The sequence below is a fragment of the Oncorhynchus gorbuscha genome, linkage group LG21, assembly GCF_021184085.1.
Source record: "Oncorhynchus gorbuscha isolate QuinsamMale2020 ecotype Even-year linkage group LG21, OgorEven_v1.0, whole genome shotgun sequence".
Lineage (NCBI taxonomy): Eukaryota > Metazoa > Chordata > Actinopteri > Salmoniformes > Salmonidae > Oncorhynchus > Oncorhynchus gorbuscha.
In genome coordinates, this window is record NC_060193.1 from 58030792 (window position 1) to 58048602 (window position 17811).

The following is a 17811-nucleotide window of genomic DNA, read 5'->3' on the forward strand; positions in this document are numbered from 1 at the left end:
TTATAATGTGACACCGTTTCAGGTTGTAGCATGTTTGTTTGGGTGGATTAGTGTACGCTAAGGCCTCACTTTCACACTACGTATTTTAGACAGCTCTCCCATAGACAATGCATTGGCAGGCGGCAGAGCCATACAGTACATCATGCAGAAAATGGGAAAATGTCTAACCTGCATGTTGGCACCAAGTGGAATTAGACACAGCTCAAACTCACACTAATCCAACATGTCTCCAAGGTGGATAGGGGAGGGATTTGGGATTGGGTGTGTTTATCTAGGTCTCATCACAAATGGCACCCTATTCCTTTTTATAGTGCACTACTTTTTACCAGGGCCCATTTGGGACAAACCCTATAGAAGTAGGATCTTCATTTGATCACCCATTTGTTGCTGAGAATTTCCCTGCAAAGCAGGAAACGCAAACATGTCGTGTATTTGAGTATTAAGGGGCTTCTAATGTTTGTAAATTCAGTCTTGCCCTAACGATGTATCAACTCCATTAATTATAATACACATAATAATTCACATTTCCTGTTGCTGCAGGATTATTTTCCTGCTGTAGCAAACTGGCTCAAATTAAGATCCTATATCTGTATAGCTCTAGAGGCAGGTTGTAATGGCTTTCTTCTGTGAACGAAGGATCGGACCAAAGTGCAGCGTGGTTAGTGTTCAACATGTTTAATAAAGACCATAAATGTGAACACTACAAAATACCAAAACAACAAATGTGAAAAACCGAAACAGTCCTATCTGGTGCATAGACAACCACCCACAAAACCCAACACAAAACAGGCTACCTAAATATGGTTCCCAATCAGAGACAATGACTAACCACTGACTCTGATTGAGAACCATATAAGGCCAAACATAGAAATGGGAAAACTAGACACACAACATAGAATGCCCACTCAGCTCACGTCCTGACCAACACTAAAACAAAGAAAACACAAAAGAACTATGGTCAGAACGTGACAGTAGTACCCCCCCAAGTTGCGGACTCCGGCCTCAAAACCTGAACCTATAGGGGAGGGTCTGGGTGGGCATCTGTCCGTGGTGGCGGCTCTGGCGCAGGACGTGGACCCCACTCCACCATAGTCTTTGTCCACTTTAGTCTCCTCCTAGGAACGGCGACCCTCGCCGCTGACCTAGGATTGGCAACCCTACTGAAGGGCCTGACTGGACTAAACAAACTCCTCCGGACTGAGGGGCAGCTCTGCAGCTCTGGACAGGCGGGAGACTCTAGCAACTCTGGACAGGTGGGAGACTCTAGCGGCTCCTGGCAGACTGGCGGCTCTGGCGGCTCCTTGCAGACTGGCGGCTCTGGCAGCTCCTTGCAGACTGGCGACTCAGGAAGCACTGGACAGGCGGGAGACTCTGGCAGCTCTGGACAGGCGGGAGACTCTGGCAGCTCTGGACAGGCGGGAGACTCTGGCAGCTCTGGACAGGCGGGAGACTCTGGAAGCTCTGGACAGGCGGGAGACTCTGGAAGCTCTGGACAGGCAGGAGACTCTGGCGGCTCTGGACAGGCGGGAGATTCTGGCAGCTCTGGCAGCTCTGGACAGGCGGGAGACTCTGGCAGCTCTGGACAGGCAGGAGACTCTGGCAGCTCTGGACAGGCAGGAGACTCTGGCAGCTCTGGACAGGCGGGAGACTCTGGCAGCTCTGGACAGGTGAGAGACTCTGGCGGCTCTGGACAGGCGGGAGACTCTGGCGGCTCTGGACAGGCGGGAGACTCTGGCGGCTCTGGACAGGCGGGAGACTCTGGCGGCTCTGGACAGGCGGGAGACTCTGGCGGCTCTGGACAGGCGGGAGACTCTGGCGGCTCTGGACAGGCGGGAGACTCTGGCGGCTCTGGACAGGCGGGAGACTCTGGCGGCTCTGGACAGGCGGGAGACTCTGGCGGCTCTGGACAGGCGGGAGACTCTGGCGGCTCTGGACAGGCGGGAGACTCTGGCGGCTCTGGACAGGCGGGAGACTCTGGCGGCTCTGGACAGGCGGGAGACTCTGGCGGCTCTGGACAGACGGGAGACTCTGGCAGCTCTGGACAGACGGGAGACTCTGGCAGCTCTGGACAGACGGGAGACTCTGGCAGCTCTGGACAGGCAGGAGACTCTGGCGGCTCTGGACAGGCGGGAGACTCTGGCAGCTCTGGCAGCTCTGGACAGGCGGGAGACTCTGGCAGCTCTGGACAGGCGGGAGACTCTGGCAGCTCTGGACAGGCGGGAGACTCTGGCGGCTCTGGACAGGCGGGAGACTCTGGCGGCTCTGGACAGGCGGGAGACTCTGGCGGCTCTGGACAGGCGGGAGACTCTGGCGGCTCTGGACAGGCGGGAGACTCTGGCGGCTCTGGACAGGCGGGAGACTCTGGCGGCTCTGGACAGGCGGGAGACTCTGGCAGCTCAGGACAGGCAGGAGACTCCGGCAGCTCTGGACAGGCGGGAGACTCTAGCGGCTCCTGGCAGACTGGCGGCTCTGGTGGCTCCTTGCAGACTGGCGGCTCTGGAAGCTCTGGACAGGCGGGAGACTCTGGCAGCTCTGGACAGGCGGGAGACTCTGGCAGCTCTGGACAGGCGGGAGACTCTGGCAGCTCTGGACAGGCGGGAGACTCTGGCAGCTCTGGACAGGCGGGAGACTGACAGCTCTGGCAGCTCTGGACAGGCGGGAGACTCTGGCAGCTCTGGACAGGTAGGAGAATCTGGCAGCTCTGGACAGGCGGGAGACTCTGGCAGCTCTGGACAGGCAGGAGACTGGCAGCTCTGGACAGGCAGGAGAATCTGCCGGCTCTGGACAGGCGGGAGACTCTGGTGGCTCTGGACAGGCAGGAGACTGGCAGCTCTGTTCAGGCAGGAGACTCTGGCGGCTCTGGACAGGCGGGAGACTCTGGCAGCTCTGGACAGGCGGGAGACTCTGGCAGCTCTGGACAGGAGAGAGACTCTGGCAGCTCTGGACAGGCGGGAGACTCTGGCAGCTCTGGACAGGCGGGAGACTCTGGCAGCTCTGGACAGGCAGGAGACTCTGGCAGCTCTGGACGGGCGGGAGACTGGCAGCTCTGGACGGGCGGGAGACTCTGGCAGCTCTGGACGGGCGGGAGACTCTGGCAGCTCTGGACGGGCGGGAGACTCTGGCAGCTCTGGACAGGCGGGAGACTCTGGCAGCTCTGGACAGGCGGGAGACTCTGGCGGCTCTGGACAGGCAGGAGACTCTGGCGGCTCTGGACAGGCGGAAGATTCTGGCAGCTCTGGCAGCTCTGGACAGGCGGGAGACTCTGGCAGCTCTGGACAGGCAGGAGACTCTGGCAGCTCTGGACAGGCAGGAGACTCTGGCAGCTCTGGACGGGCGGGAGACTCTGGCAGCTCTGGACGGGCGGGAGACTCTGGCGGCTCTGGACGGGCGGGAGACTCTGGCGGCTCTGGACAGGCAGGAGACTCTGGCGGCTCTGGACAGGCGGAAGATTCTGGCAGCTCTGGCAGCTCTGGACAGGCGGGAGACTCTGGCAGCTCTGGACAGGCAGGAGACTCTGGCAGCACTGGACAGGCAGGAGACTCTGGCAGCTCTGGACAGGCGGGAGACTCTGGCAGCTCTGGACAGGCGGGAGACTCTGGCGGCTCTGGACAGGCGGGAGACTCTGGCGGCTCTGGACAGGCGGGAGACTCTGGCAGCTCTGGACAGGCAGGAGACTCTGGCAGCTCTGGACAGGCAGGAGACTCTGGCGGCTCTGGACAGGCGGGAGACTCTGGCGGCTCTGGACAGGCGGGAGACTCTGGCGGCTCTGGACAGGCGGGAGACTCTGGCAGCTCTGGACAGACGGGAGACTCTGGCAGCTCTGGACAGGCGGGAGACTCTGGCAGCTCTGGACAGGCGGGAGACTCTGGCAGCTCTGGCAGCTCTGGACAGGCGGGAGACTCTGGCGGCTCTGGACAGGTGGGAGACTCTGGCGGCTCTGGACAGGTGGGAGACTCTGGCGGCTCTGGACAGGCGGGAGACTCTGGCGGCTCTGGACAGGCGGGAGACTCTGGCGGCTCTGGACAGGCGGGAGACTCTGGCAGCTCTGGACAGGCAGGAGACTCTGGCGGCTCTGGACAGGCGGGAGACTCTGGCGGCTCTGGACAGGCGGGAGACTCTGGCGGCTCTGGACAGGCGGGAGACTCTGGCGGCTCTGGACAGGCGGGAGACTCTGGCAGCTCTGGACAGGCGGGAGACTCTGGCAGCTCTGGACAGGCGGGAGACTCTGGCAGCTCTGGACAGGCGGGAGACTCTGGCAGCTCTGGCAGCTCTGGACAGGCGGGAGACTCTGGCGGCTCTGGACAGGTGGGAGACTCTGGCGGCTCTGGACAGGCGGGAGACTCTGGCGGCTCTGGACAGGCGGGAGACTCTGGCGGCTCTGGACAGGCGGGAGACTCTGGCGGCTCTGGACAGGCGGGAGACTCTAGCAGTTCTGGACAGTGGGAGACTCTAGCAACTCTGGACAGGCGAGAGACTCTAGCAGCTCTGGACAGGCGGAAGACTCTAGCAACTCTGGACAGGCGGGAGACTCTAGCAGCTCTGGACAGGCGGGAGACTCTAGCGGCTCCTGGCAGACTGGCGGCTCTGGCAGCTCCTTGCAGGCGGGAGACTCTGGAAGCTCTGGACAGGCGGGAGACTCTGGCAGCTCTGGACAGGCGGGAGACTCTGGCAGCTCTGGACAGGCAGGAGACTCTGGCAGCTCTGGACAGGCGGGAGACTCTGGCAGCTCTGGACAGGCGGGAGACTGACATCTCTGGCAGCTCTGGACAGGCAGGAGACTGGCAGCTCTGGACAGGCAGGAGAATCTGGCGGCTCTGGACAGGCGGGAGACTCTGGTGGCTCTGGACAGGCGGGAGACTCTGGCAGCTCTGGACAGGCGGGAGACTCTGGCAGCTCTGGACAGGCGGGAGACTCTGGCAGCTCTGGACAGGCGGAAGACTCTGGCAGCTCTGGACAGGCGGGAGACTCTGGCAGCTCTGGACAGGAGAGAGCCTCTGGCAGCTCTGGACAGGCGGGAGACTCTGGCAGCTCTGGACAGGCAGGAGACTGGCGGCTCTGGACAGGCAGGAGACTCTGGCGGCTCTGGACGGGCGGGAGACTCTGGCAGCTCTGGACAGGCGGGAGACTCTGGCAGCTCTGGACAGGCGGGAGACTCTGGCAACTCTGGACAGGCGGGAGACTCTGGCAGCTCTGGACAGGAGAGACACTGACAGCTCTGGCAGCTCTGGTAGCTCTGGACAGGCGGGAGACTCTGGCAGCTCTGGACAGGCGGGAGACTCTGGCAACTCTGGACAGGTGGGAGACTCTGGCAGCTCTGGACAGGCGGGAGACTCTAGCAGCTCTGGACAGGTGGGAGACTCTAGCAGCTCTGGACAAGCGGGAGAATCTAGCAACTCTGGACAGGCGGGAGACTCTAGCAGCTCTGGACAGGCGGGAGATTCTAGCAGCTCTGGACCGGCGGGAAACTCTAGCAGCTCTGGACAGGCGGGAGACTCTAGCAGCTCTGGACAGGCGGGAGACTAGCAGCTCTGGACAGATGGGAGACTCTGGCAGCGTTGGAGAGGAGGAAGGCTCTGGCAGCGCTGGAAAGGCGGTAGACCCTGTAGGCAGAAGACGGAGAGACAGCCTGGTGTGGGGGACTGCCACCGGAGGGCTGGTGCCTGGAGGTGGCACTGCATAGACCGGACTCACTGGAGCTCTTCATCACCGAGCCTGCCCAACCTTATCTGGTTGAATGCTCCCTGTAGCCCGCCCAGTGCGGCAAGGTGGAATAGGCCGCACTGGGCTGTACTGGCGAACCGGGAACACCATGCGTAAGGCTGGTGCCATGTACGCCGGCCCAAGGAGACGCACTGGAGACCAGATGCGTAAAGCTGGCTTCATGGCACCTGGCTCGATGCCCACCCTAGCCCGGCCGATACAAGGAGCTGGAATGTACCGCACCGGGCTATGCACCTGCACTGGGGACACCGTGCGCTTCACAGCATAACACGGTGCCTGCCCGGTCTCTCTCGCTCTCCGATAAGCACAGGAAGTTGGCGAAGGTCTCCTACCTGGCCTCACCACACTCCCTGTGTGCTTCCCCAAGACATTTTTTGGGCTGCCTCTCGAGCTTCCTACCGCACCGCCGTGCTGATTCCATTCGCCGGTATCCCTCAACACACTGATCCAGAGAATCCCAGGTGGGCTCCGGCACTCTCCCTGGGTCGACCGCCCACCTGTCTATCTCCTCCCAAGTAGTGACAGTCCAGATCTTGCTCCCATGTCCAGAAATCCTGACATCGCTGCTGCTGCCCATTACCACACCACTTGGTCCTTTTGTGGTGGGTGGTTCTGTAACGGCTTTCTTCTGTGAACGAAGGATCGGACCAAAGCGCAGCGTGGTTAGTGTTCAACATGTTTAATAAAGACCATAAACGTGAACACTATAAAATACCAAAACAACAAATGTGAAAAAACTAAACAGTCCTATCTGGTGCATAGACAACCACCCACAAAACCCAACACAAAACAGGCTACCTAAATATGGTTCCCAATCAGAGACAATGACTAACACCTGCCTCTGATTGAGAACCATATAAGGCCAAACATAGAAATGGGAAAACTAGACACACAACATAGAATGCCCACTCAGCTCACGTCCTGACCAACACCAAAACAAAGAAAACACAATATAACTATGGTCAGAACGTGACACAGGTCCCCTCAGCCATCTCTGAATGGACGTAGTCACCGTGTCTGTTCCACCAATCCCAGTCCCTGCCACTGACACATGACATTCCATTCAGAGCACCTAGGCAACAGCATGCCCAGGGGAAAAATATGAAACCTTTCTTTACCTAAAAAACAAAACAACAGAAGAGCTAGAATTAGCAACAGACTCCAGTCATTTGTCCTCGCCAGTTAGGAGGAAAATAACAAAATGGAAGTGTTTCTCTGTGTTTATTCAAGGTAAATGGGGCATGTAAAAGAGGGATTTAACAACCTTATTGAGTGAACACTTCCACTCCCAGTTCAGTCATGAAAGCATGATTACAGGACAAATAACCCCATAGGCCTGCTAGCACTTTAATCTTCAAAAAGAACCAGAAAAGGACGTGGGAAAAGAGCCCACAGACAACAATGACATGTTATGTAATAATCAGACTGAGATAGCCTGAAGACAACTGTCCATTTATGACAAAGATAACTAATACATTATTATATTCTAGCTTGTTACTAAATAAAGGAGGTGCCATTGAAATAGGGGTGTAATTACAATATACTTTCCGTTTCTTTACCTACATCATGTAATTACCCACTTATCCCGAGTGGTAAAGTGCCCTGTGACTTAATCCAACCACTGAACGTTGACTTTGATGTGATGGGGATTATGGAATGAAATGGGCAGGAGCAATGGGAATTCCATGTGGAAGATGATCCCTCAAATCTGCTGTATTCACACAACCCTCCTTAAGATGAGGGGGGGAAACCTACGCTATTGTACTAGCTTTCATTTGAGCTTTCCGTCCGTCTCAATGAGAGGTTTAAAGCATTCTCTCTGACCCACTGACAGATAGGCCAGCTGGACGTAACTACAGTAGAATGCTCTTCAGAATGCGTATCATGTATCTGCCATTGTTTCATCTAGAGACCTGTGTGTAACAGTGAAACAACGGGACCTCAACCCAGGCACAAACAACACACACACACACACACACGCACACATTAGTGTGAGCGCGATTGTGTGTGCTCACATTGTGTGTGTATGTGTGTGGTCGGGGGTGTGTCAGGTAAGAGTGTGGCAGGGATTGCCGTGGTAACGCAGCACAGAGGACACTGTGTTTCCCTGTAGAGCTAGCGAGCGAGAGGAATGTGGCACGGCATTGTGGGAAAACGGGAGTGCAACACTCGTACACGTACCTTATCAGATAATTACACAACCGCTGTGTGTGTGTGTGTGTGTGTGTGTGTGTGTGTGTGTGTGTGTGTGTGTGTGTGTGTGTGTGTGTGTGTGTGTGTGTGTGTGTGTGTGTGTGTGTGTGTGTGTGTGTGTGTGTGTGTGTGTGGGGGGGGGGCTTGTGTGACCCTCTCAGGGAGGAGCTGTCAGTTTGTATGATAATGTTAAAAAAGAGAGTCAGAGAGATAAAGTCAGTGAAAATGTGTGTATACGTGGTACAATCAATCTTCTACATAAACATTACTCTGGATGTCTACAGTGTCCAGCTTGGCTTGTCAGCCTTCTCTTTCTCCTGTATTGATATGAATCTTTCTCCTGTATTGATATGAATCTTTCTCCTGTATTGATATGAATCTTTCTCCTGTATTGATATGAATATTTATCCTGTATTGATATGAATCTTTCTCCTGTATTGATATGAATCTTTCTCCTGTATTGATATGAATCTTTCTCCTCTATTGATATGACTCCTTCTCCTCTATTGATATGACTCTTTCTCCTGTATTGCTATGACTCCTTCTCTTGTATTGATATGACTCTTTCTCCTCTATTGATATGACTCCTTCTCCTCTATTGATATGACTCCTTCTCCTCTATTGATATGACTTTTTCTCCTGTATTGCTATGACTCCTTCTCTTGTATTGATATGACTCTTTCTCCTGTATTGATATGAATCTTTCTCCTGTATTGATATGACTCTTTCTCCTGTATTGATATGAATCTTTCTCCTGTATTGATATGACTCCTTCTCTTGTATTGATATGAATCTTTCTCAGTGTGAGGAGCTCTGGTCATAAGCTACTGTTCGTCTCCAGCCAAACATGGACCGACACCCTGTATCTAACACTGGCCTGTGGTCTGCCACTGAGCTGACAGACAGAGAGAAAGAGAGAGCAGCCTGTACACAGCCAGATCGCCTCCTGCATCCCAAATTACCCCCCATTCCCTGGGTAGTGCACTACTTTTGACCCACAATGCTCTGGTCAAATGTAGTGCACTACCTTTTTCAATCAATCTCTTTTAGAGATAAAGCAGGAGGATTCCTGTAGGAGACACAATAGCGTAGACATGTAATTAACATTGTGTGTGTGCATTATAGAAAAAGAATAGGTAACCTAGGGGTTAAGAGTGTTGGGCCTGTATTTTTTATTAAACCTTTATTTAACTAGGCAAGTCAGTTAAGAACAAATTCTTATTTACAATGACGGCCTATGCCGGCCAAACCTAAACCCGGACGACTCTGGGCCAATTGTACGCCGCCCTATTGGACTCCCAATCACGGCCGGTTGTGATACAGCTTTGAATTGAACCAGGTCTGTAGTAACACCACTAGCACTGAGATGCAGTGCCTTAGACCGCTGCGCCACTTGGGAGCCCAAGTGGAACGAAAGTTCGCTTGTTCAAATCCCCGAGCCAACTTGGTTAAAAAGTTGTTGATGTGCCCTTGAGCAAGGTACTTAACCCGAATTGGTCCTGTAAGTAGCTCTGGATAAGAGTGTCTGATAAAATGTATATTGAGGTGTTTATGTTTTTATCCTCACAACATTCCATTGGGCAAAAACTGGTTGAATCAAGGTTCTTTCCACATCATTTCAACAACAAAAATGTAATTTGAAAACATTGAATCAAACAGGTAAAACTGATTGGATTTGAAAAAAGTCATCAACTTCAGGGAATTTTGTCTTTTTTTCACCCAACGTTTTACCTAACTCCAATAACATGATGACATGTTTAGATGATTTCACGTTGAATTCATGTTAGTTGACAACTCAACCGAATGTAAATCCAAACCAGACCTTGAACTGAAGTCTGTGCCCAGTGGTATATGAAGGGATGAAACTCAGTGTTTTAAGGCCCAGCCCACTTCTGCCATGTCATGACATACCTGGACCACCTATTGAGATGTGCCTTTTGTTTAGTAAATCAGTTGACAAAAGGAGGCTGGACGAGGACTTTACATCAATTGATTAATTGATGTAAATGAAATGAGCACTTGACTTGACTGATGTGAAGGGTGTGCTGTTAGCCTTGAGTCCATCTGTCAACCCTACTATTACACAGCACCTTGGCCAGCTCTACCCAACCCACTCTACACACACACACACACACACACACACACACACACACACACACACACACACACACACACACACACACACACACACACACACACACACACACACACACACACACACACACACACACACACACACACACACAGGTAAACACCTGAAGCCCAGGTGCAAAGGGGTTTTTGTATGAAGACCAAAGAGGTCTCCCTCTCTCTCTCTCACACACCTCATAAACCCCAGATGGGAGGTGGAGGGTGGTTGAAAGGTAGCTTTTGATCTGACAGGTCAGGGTGTAAGGTGGAGGGGAGGAAGAGGTGGGGAAGAGGAGGGGGGAGAAGGAGAAGAGGAGGAGCCACTGTCCAGGAATGACATCTAAAAATGGCACTAACTCACAACATGAACCTCATGAGTAAGGACCTGTGTCACAATTAAGTCACTCCCTTTACATATCTCCTTTCATTGTCTCCTTTCCTTGTCTACTCTCCTTCCCATAGAGACTTTGACGATTATAACACTGTCCATTCCACCAAAACAAAGCAGAATATTGTTACCCCAGCTATACCTCCCTTTCCCCTCTTCATGTTATCAAGCCAAAGACCAGCAACCGCCACACCGCTAGTGGAGTTGTTCTGCCAACTTGGATGTCTGCCGAGTTCTACTCATAGGTTTTGAAAACAGCTTGACTGTTTGGGGTTTGAACTGCTTTCACAAAAATATGCAGGTAATTGGCATAGACTATTTATAGTCGCCATATGCCAACCTGAAAATGCGTCATATTGCCTGATTTGCCTCTTGTCTCAGCGCATGAAAGAAATTATACAGAGCACAGTAGCCTACCAGTGTAAACAAGGAGAGGTCGATTTTATCTTGAGTTTCAAGCTAAGGTAAACCTTTCTAAACAAATGGAGGCTTACAAGGAAAGTTGCGTGGGTGATAGGAAGACTGCGTGACAGTGACGTCGGCGGTGTTATTAGAAACGATGCGTGACAGGTAAACGAACAGACGTCAAGGCAAATGTGCCCTGAAGCCAAACATACAGACCTCCCTTTAATCCATTGTCAAGTTCAGATCGTATACTCGAACTACCTATTTTTACGACTCAAGAATATCATCCAAAATCAGGCCAAATTCGTTATTTTTCTTACCTTTGATAATATTGTGGATTCTTCTTTCTCTTTCTCCTCATAGCGACCGAGGGGCACCAACAACTCGTCCTCACAACAGATGAAACTCACAGTACATCCCATATAGACGAATTCAGCGAACAATGATCCATTCAATTCAAATCAATGTTCCGATATATCGTGTTGCGGCTCTGCTCTATTTTTTCAAATCAAAGCTTACGGTCGCAGTTTCCAAAAGACACACTGAAAAGTCACGCAGGTGAGACAGGCGCGAGTAGTCTACAACCCGTGCTCCAGTCTCCTCAATAAATCTCGCATTGAGAAATTACTCAGTATTCCCGCTGAGATTTGGTGGCTAAAATCAGTCGCCTATCTTTACCCACGCTGGTATGGAGTGGAGCAAAGACACACGAAAATGTGTTTGTAATTCAACTCTGCTCATTCCTCCCTCCCTCAGCCTCTCATAACCTGCCCAGTACGACAACTTCCAAAGACTGGTCCCCGTGTGGAACATAAGCATGCTTTCTTCAAATGGATGGGTGTTGAAATATGTTTAGCCTTGAAACGTGTGTGTTTATTAATGATGATGAATATTATTATTGACCTAATATTTAACTATCGATGAACTACAGTACTTCATCCCCATACTGTTATTTATTGTATTTATGTTGCTCATTTGCACCCCAGTATCTCTACTTGTACACTCATCTTCTGCACATCTGTCACTCCAGTGTTTAATTGCTAAATTGTAATTATTTCGCCACTATGCCCTATTTATTGCCTTACCTCCCTTTTCCTACCTCATTTGCACACACTGTATATAGATTTTTCTATTGTGTTACTGACTGTATGTTTGTTTATTCCATGTGTAACTCTGTGTTGTTTGTGTCCCACTGCTATGCTTTATCTTGGCCATGTCGCAGCTGTAAATGAGAACTTGTTCTCAACTAGCCTAGCTGGTTAAATAAAGGTGAAATAAAAAATAAATAAAAAACGTATAAACCCTATTGCAATCAACATATTTCTATTGTCCTTTGTAGCTTTCCAAATAGTGTGATAAGAGATTAACGACCACCTGCAACATTATTCCTTGGATTCCATGTCTGCGTCTGAAATGTTTCATCTCCATTTTAGTCATTTAGCAGACACTCTTATCCAGAGTGACTTACAAGCCCAGGTCAAAAGTAGTGCACTATATACAGTAGTGTGTAGGGTGCCATTTCAGACTAAACCCATGTTTGCCGAGTTTACCTGACTTGCCTAGTTAATTAAAGGTTAAATAAAAATAACTCCAAACACGTGTTGTTTATACTGCAACAGCCAGATCATGCTGAGACTGTTGGAGCCATCTGAACAGGGGGGAATTCTGTCCCCACACCCAGTTAAGACGACTTAGAGAGAGTGCTTTACTGTGAGGTCACGGCAGAAAAACAGACACTGTCAGATTTTTCAGGAATGAAAAATGGGACACAGTGAGTGTGTGTTTTTTTCCTTTAAATGTGTTGTGTGTGTTTGTGTGTGTGTACATGGTTGTGTGTGCGTTTGCATGCATGCCTGTGTGTGTGTGTTTTTCCTTTATGTGGTGTGTATGTGTGTGTACTGTATGTGAGCATATGCCTACATCATGTGTGTGTTTGACCTACTCTGCTGGCTTCCTCATGCTGATTGATTCAAGGTTGGTAAGGAAGTGCTGAAATAAAGACTTCCTCTAATTTAGTTTATTTATATTCCCATATTATTTGAACTGCGGTTCTCTACTCTGGCTTCCTATCATGGAATATCAGCTGCACTTTCTAGGAGTCAGAAATGACCTGGTATGTACGAAGAAACAACATGGTCAAATTATAATTGCACAGTAATAACACATGCCCCACTTGTTTGTTTCTTTGGGATTCATCCCCAGTGCATGTTTGATTGAATTCCACCCATGGTTGTTTTGCAGGTCGGAGGAGAGGGTTGTTGTTGCATCAGAGTGACCTCATCACGTTGCAGGGTTGGATAATGCCTCTCTATGTTGAGAACTGAGCCTCCTCCTGAAGGACCCTCACTGCTCCTGCTTAAAACCACACCTTTTCATGTTTACAGCTCATTGGTCAAGCCTGACCAGTAACTCTCTCTCTCTCTCTCTCTCTCTCTCTCTCTCTCTCTCTCTCTCTCTCTCTCTCTCTCTCTCTCTCTCTCTCTCTCTCTCTCTCTCTCGCTCTCTCTATCTCTCTCTCTCTTTCTCTCTATCTCTCTCTCTCTCTCTCTCTCTCTCTCTCTCTCTCTCTCTCTCTCTCTCTCTCTCTCTCTCTCTCTTTCTCTCTCTCTCTCTCTCTCTCTCTCTCTCTCTCTCTCTCTCTCTCTCTCTCTCTCTCTCTCTCTCTCTCTCTCTCTCTCTCTCTCTCTCTCTCTCTCTCTCTCTCTCTCTCTCTCTCTCTCTCTTTCTCTCTTTCTCTCTCACACACACACACACACATACATTGCTATTCCTTGTGCTCTGCTCACCAAGGTATAACAGTGTTTGGAATGAGGCCGATAAAACACATCTGTCCAATCCCTGGAGTAAGATCAGGTTCATAATGAGGTTGCTATGCAGTAGTTGTGGAGTAGTATATCTGTAGGTATGTCAGTCTCTCTGGGGGACTGGTTCAATGCCAGAACACCACTCATACAGAGAAGAACCAACTTTTCTATCATGTTTATTTGCTCTAACGTTTAATATGATAATCACTCATAATGAAACTGTACGTTGACTACAGTAGCTGAGAACAAGCATCTGTGCTAGTTGAAGAGGAATATGGAGCAGCTGGCAGAGTGTACCATGTGTGAAATGGGTGTCTCACACACACATCTTCTCATGTTTATACACACACACACACACACACACACACACACACACACACACACACACACACACACACACACACACACACACACACACACACACACACACACACACACACACACACACACACACACACACACACACACATCTAACACTCCGTAGAGCAGGAAAAAAAGTTTGGGACATGAAAGACTGTAAAAACACCATCAAATCTGCTAAAGGGATTTACATTTTTCAAATCTGCTCCTAAGTATTCCCACTCATAATAGATGTGATCGTATATATTTAAGCAAGGTTTGAAATTACTATGTCAAATATGATATCTGTTTGGGTCCATTTGCAGTCCACAAATGATTTGTAATTATGTTCTTGCCCCCTGACCATCCGCTGAAGAAACAATTGTCCCACAGCTGAATCTAGTTGATGATCCTGCCCTAGAGGCCAGAGTGTGTTTGATCTGTCAGCAGGCTGTCCAGAGCTGATGACATGCTTGAGGCCACCCAAAGACCTTGGCACCTTGGGAAAGAACATGGTGGGTTCATATTTCTGTGTTTTTTAGGTGTGTTTGTGAGTGTGTGTAAAATTAGTATGGCTTGCCTCATTGAAAAATCTTATCATGGCCTAATTCTGAATTTCCAATTAGTTCCACAGTTTCTCTTGAAAATGTGTCTCCAAGTAAATATTGACACTGCTCAATTGCATTGTTCATCTTTTGCAGACATAAGCAAGTGAAACGGCCACAGAAACAGACTATCCTTCCAGGCTGTTAGTTTAACATTTTCCTAAAGCTCCCTTAAAGCTACGATATGTAAGTTTTGGGGCAACCCAACCATAATTCACATAGAAATGTTAGTTACAGATCTGTCATTCTCATTGAAAGAAAGTTGAAGAAGCGGTAGTGTCAAGCCCTGACCATAGTTTGTTTTGTATGTTTCTATGTTTTGTTTGGCCAGGGTGTGATCTGAGTGGGCATTCTATGTTGTATGTCTAGTTTGTCTGTTTCTGTGTTTGGCCTGATATGGTTCTCAATCAGAGGCAGGTGTTAGTCTTTGTCTCTGATTGGGAACCATATTTAGGTAGCCTGTTTTGTCATTGTGGGTGGTGGGTGATTGTCTATGTTAGTTGCTTGTGGCAGCACAGGTCTTATAGCGTCACGGTCGATTTTCCTTTATTGTTTTGTATTCAGTGTTCAGTGCTTTCTTGAATTAAAACATCATCATGAACACACACCACGCTGCATTTTGGTCCGCTTCTTACCACGATCGGGACAGGTAGTTTCTACTTTCAACGTTTCCCATTCCTAAGTTTTGTTATTTGTGTCTTTTAATTTTGGTTTTGTACAATAGCTTAAAATATTTTTGATTATGGAAAATATATTAGGTGAACTATTAGAATTTTAGCAACCAGGAAATGGCAGAGCATCTCTAAGGCCCTTAGGGAGCATGTAGGTGATGAGTACTGCGTCGTTGTTTTGGGGTTAGGAGCCTCTCTGTCAGGGGCCCCCTGTGGGAGGGATGATTCCCACTATCTGATAATTATATTGGTCAGGGGTCAGGCCCAGTAATTTTTCTTGGATGTATTACACAATGGCCCCTACAGGACTGTAAGTGAGGTGGAAAACTCCGGAATACACAGCGAAACTGTGGCCACCTGCTCCAAACCGGTAGTGTTGGACTAGAAGTCTTGTACAGGGGATGAGAGAGATACAGATTATTTTTAAAGGACGACAAAACTTTTGTTTTGTCTCACCCCCCCACCCCTCTCCCTCCCTTCCCCCTCTGTCTCTGTGTCTCGTTCTCTCTCGTACTCTCTATCTCTCTGTCTCTCTCGCGTGTTTCTTACTCTGAGATGTTTTGACAGATGTGCAAGGTGGAGCGGGAGGATAAGGCTGTGCTTTCTCTACAAATCCCCTTTTATTCAATATACACACAACGCTGTTCTGGAGTAAAGATAGAGGATATGCATTTGTTGTTATTGAAAGCCCACCACAGGAGGTTGGTGGCATCTTAATTGGGGAGGACGGCTCATAGTAATGACTGGAGCTGAATAGGTGGAATGGTTTCAAATACATTCCATTTGCTCTGTTTCGGTCATTATTATGATCCGTTCTCCCCTCAGCAGCCTCCACTGAAGGTCACCTCTCCTGTCACGACTTCTACCGAAGGCGGCTCCTCTCCTTGTTCGGGCGACGTCACCGGCTTTCTAGTCATCACCTCTCCATTTTTCATATGTCCATTTGTTTTGTCTTCTTCCATACACACCTGGTTTTCATTCCCAAATCAATCTACTTGTATTTAGTCCTCTGTTCCCCACCATGTCTTTGTGTGTAATTGTTCATTGTAAATGTTTTTTGTTCACACGCGATACTTTTATAGTTTATGTTCGTTGAGTTTGCCTGTTCACTCTAATCTGCTCTCCTACACCTGACTTCGCCTCCCTTACACAGCCTTTACATCTCTATTCGCCTCCCTTACACAGCCTTTACATCTCTATTCGCCTCCCTTACACAGCCTTTACATCTCTATTCGCCTCCCTTACACAGCCTTTACATCTCTATTCGCCTCCCTTACACAGCCTTTACATCTCTATTCGCCTCCCTTACACAGCCTTTACATCTCTATTCGCCTCCCTTACACAGCCTTTACATCTCTATTCGCCTCCCTTACACAGCCTTTACATCTCTATTCGCCTCCCTTACACAGCCTTTACATCTCTATTCGCCTCCCTTACACAGCCTTTACATCTCTATTCGCCTCCCTTACACAGCCTTTACATCTCTATTCGCCTCCCTTACACAGCCTTTACATCTCTATTTGATTTGTCACAGACATTTGTTTTGTTTGTTTCTAATTTTATCTGCAGTCCTGAAGTTATTCCTGACACACCGAAAGAAACTGTAACATTTGAGTATTTAACAACTTTAGAAGTTAGTTCCAGATCAAGAACTGAAAGACAAGGCATTCTTCCCTGAGGACAGACCCTCACCATAACCAAAACAGTTATTTAACTGTGCTAAGGTTACCTTTCTGAGTTTGTGTAAACACTGAAAACCATTCAGCCAAAACCTTATAGAGGTACAAGTACCTTCAGTCCTAGTGCACTATGACCCTAAGGTCAAACTAAACTGTCTTTAGGTTCATATCTGCACATTGGGGTTAGCTACGGCTATTAGGTAGCTGTGGCAACTTGATGTGACCACCTGGGGGTTTGGGAAGGTCATAGGTGAGGGTCAAGCTAGTGTTACAAGTGGACATTTGAGGACAGCGGAGATTGACATGGGGATATCCTGTGGTGGCTTGGGGCTGTGTGATCATCCCAAGGGGAGAAGAGAGAGAAAAGAAAGAGCATGAAAGAGAGAGAGAATAGAAGAGATGGGTGAAGGAGGACAGGAATAGGGTGCATTGAGGAAGAAGGGAAGATAGCCAATAAAGTGAAGGAGAGACAGGAAGAGAGAGGAGGTTATGTGAAGAGGGATGGGGAGAAAGAGAAGGAGAGACAGGAAGAGAGAGGAGGTTATGTGAAGAGGGATGGGGAGAAAGAGAAGGAGAGACAGGAAGAGAGAGGAGGTTATGTGAAGAGGGATGGGGAGAAAGAGAAGGAGAGACAGGAAGAGAGGGAGGTTATGTGAAGAGGGATGGGGAGAAAGAGAAGGAGAGACAGGAAGAGAGAGGAGGTTATGTGAAGAGGGATGGGGAGAAAGAGAAGGAGAGACAGGAAGAGAGAGGAGGTTATGTAAAGAGGGATGGGGAGAAAGAGAAGGAGAGACAGGAAGAGAGAGGAGGTTATGTAAAGAGGGATGGGGAGAAAGAGAAGGAGAGACAGGAAGAGAGAGGAGGTTATGTGAAGAG

The 17811-nt window shown here is 49.4% G+C and overlaps 1 protein-coding gene across 1 annotated transcript in view; it reads right to left on the minus strand.

Moving 5' to 3' along the window:
- The window catches only part of LOC124008290 (tensin-like), a 336276-nt gene extending 324691 nt beyond the window's left edge, over positions 1-11585 (minus strand). The window contains 1 exon segment of the mRNA XM_046319446.1: positions 11158-11585. Within this exon segment, the coding sequence (XP_046175402.1) occupies positions 11158-11259 (102 nt within the window). The 5' untranslated portion in view covers positions 11260-11585.
- Positions 11586-17811: the final 6226 nt, after the last annotated feature.